The sequence below is a fragment of the Gossypium raimondii genome, chromosome 13, assembly GCF_025698545.1.
Source record: "Gossypium raimondii isolate GPD5lz chromosome 13, ASM2569854v1, whole genome shotgun sequence".
NCBI lineage: Eukaryota > Viridiplantae > Streptophyta > Magnoliopsida > Malvales > Malvaceae > Gossypium > Gossypium raimondii.
The window spans coordinates 7,753,789-7,756,290 of NC_068577.1; the positions used below are offsets into that span (position 1 = coordinate 7,753,789).

The 2,502-nt window shown below is 34.3% G+C and overlaps 1 protein-coding gene across 1 annotated transcript; it reads left to right on the forward strand.

The window, feature by feature from the left end:
* Positions 1-1,067, forward strand: LOC105783409 (uncharacterized protein At1g05835). The gene is made up of 2 exons (XM_012608849.2): positions 1-60; positions 466-1,067. The coding sequence occupies exons 1-2, from the start codon at positions 3-5 to the stop codon at positions 774-776; spliced, it is 369 nt and encodes a 122-aa protein (XP_012464303.1). The 5' UTR covers positions 1-2; the 3' UTR covers positions 777-1,067.
* Positions 1,068-2,502: the final 1,435 nt, after the last annotated feature.

Here is a 2,502-nt window from a genome sequence, read left to right on the forward strand (position 1 = left end):
CAATGGCTACCACCCTCACTGTCTTCTTTGTTGTTCTCTTTCTTGCTCTCATTGGCCAAGGTAACTACCATGCCTTATAATATATTATGTCACATGCATTTATATTTAGACCTAACCTAATTGGGTTAGTTTTTAAGAGGGATTAACTCAATTTCAACGTAATCCTTTCTTATATTAAAATTTTTTCTCTTTTTTATTTAGTTTTGGTTCTTTTGAGTAATTTTAAATTTGAATAAATTTTGATTGTTAATTTTTTTATTAAATTGAGTGAGAAACTTTTCCAACATTAATTTTTTTATTTTTTCAATATTTAATCTAAAAAATACTTAAAATCTTCAAATTACTTACCACTCAGCTAAGTAGAGTTGTAATTTTATTTTTGTATGTAAGTAAAATGGATATATATATATATATATATATATATACAAATACATAATTTCAAAAGTTTTGCTTTTCATTTTGAAGGATATTGTAAATGCACGTTGGCTGATGTGAAAATCATCCAAACACAAACCGGGAAAACAGTGGAAAACAAGCCAGAGTGGAAAGCCACAGTAAAAAACGATTGTATCTGCACTCAGTCTGATTTGAAGCTCAGTTGCGACGGGTTTCAGACGGTGGAGGCCATCGATTCTTCGTTGATGGCGAAAACTGGTGCCGAATGCTTGATAAACGGCGGCCAACCGGTGGCTTCTTCCAGTAACTTGAGCTTCAACTATGCATGGGATACTTCATTTCCTTTCAAGCCCTTGTCTTCGCAAATCAACTGTTCTTAAAATCTTGAATCCAAAAGTAGGGTTTTTTGAATTTCAATGTTGCCTTTTTGCTTACCAATTTCAATAATGCAATGAAGAGCTAATATGATATTATATTAAATCCCCAAAAAAGATATTACTTAGGAAAACATTATGTGCAGTACTGAACTCCTAACTTTGAATGTTGAACCAATGTCAAGTTAAAAACAAGGTGTGATAGTAATACCCGCAGCTGTAATCGAATCAAAGCTCAAACAGTAAGAAGCTTGAGTTTTTAGTCTTAGCAAGTAGGGAACTCGAATCTTACTATTTGCATCCCCTTTCTCTATCCCCAAACTGCATTTTCTTTTTTGTTGGAAAGACAAGGTAACAGCAAAACTCTGTTGAATTCAATGAAGGTTGCCATCATGCCATGTGGGGGAATGGTCCATCTGGCTGTTGTTTTTGCAACATACTTAAAAAGTAACAAAGCCATCCAATGGTTTATATCTTGTATGTTAAGCAAAAGCTTTATTATTAATGACTATTTTTGAGGGGCATTGGAAAGCAAGTTGAGGCAAATATTTAATCTGCATGGCCTACTGCCCATTCATTTCCACCTCAGATTACAAATTCAAAGATAAAACAAGACTGCTAACGAAATAAGCACATTACCAGTTTCTTTGACCAATTATGATATATTCATTGCCTTTTCAAACTAGGTTTCTTCTGCTCATAAATGGACACTCTTGGTCATATTTAGAAGTTGCTTATCACTGATGGAAGGGGGAAAAGGCAAAAAAATGAACTACTATTAGCATTAAATTCCAAAGTAAATCTTGGGTTTATTCATGCAATCACCAGAATTCGAATCTTAGCATTTGTTCCCTTTCTCTATTCCCAAATTGCATTTCTTTTTGTTAAAAAACAAAGCTCTTTGTAGAAAATGTTCTCAATATAAAATTGTTCTCTCTTATAAAATCAAAAGCTTACAAATTATTTATAGGCTATAGTCTACCCTTTAAAACAACAAAAAATTGAAAATATTAAAATCTAATAATAACCATAAACCAATGACTCTTGACCTTTCATTTTCCTAAACAAAAAACTACTAATTTAAACCCATTAAAAACAACATAACTCTTGACCTTTCAACTCTTGACCTTTCACTTACATAACTCTTAACTTTCATTTAAGTTTATTTAACAAAACTCCCCTGTAAACTTAAATGCTTCTGTCATCCTTCATGCCGATTAATTTCTTGTAGTTGTCGAAGAGTACCATCGGTAGCGGTTTTGTAAAGATATCCGTGACTTGGTCCCGACTTGCCACGTGCGCTAATTTCACACTTCCTTCCTTTACATGATCTCGGATGAAATGAAAACGAATGTCAATGTGTTTCCTTCTCTCATGATTCACTGGGTTCTTTGCCAACTCAATTGCTGATTTATTGTCAACTCGTATCTCAGTTGCACCAAGTTGTCGTTGCTCCAACTCGCCCAACAAAGTTCTGAGCCATATAGCATGACACACACACCAACATGCTGCCACATATTCAGCTTCACATGTCGATAGTGTCACAATTGGTTGCTTCTTTGAAAGCCAAGCAAATGCTGTATTACCCATAAAGAACACATATCCCGATGTACTTTTTCGATCATCTAAGTCTCCGCACCAATCACTGTCGGAATACCCAATCAACTTGTAATCTTCCATATTTGAATAAAATAACCCGAGTGACACCGTTCCTTGAATGTACCGTAGGATT

What these genes read in the sequence shown, in the direction of transcription:
- LOC105783409 (XM_012608849.2), top strand. Translation starts at nt 3, where the DNA reads ATGGCTACCACCCTCACTGTCTTCTTTGTTGTTCTCTTTCTTGCTCTC. An exon ending in TCTTGCTCTCATTGGCCAAG is followed by an intron (nt 61 to 465) that starts GTAACTACCATG and finishes TTCATTTTGAAG; the next exon opens with GATATTGTAAATGCACGTTG.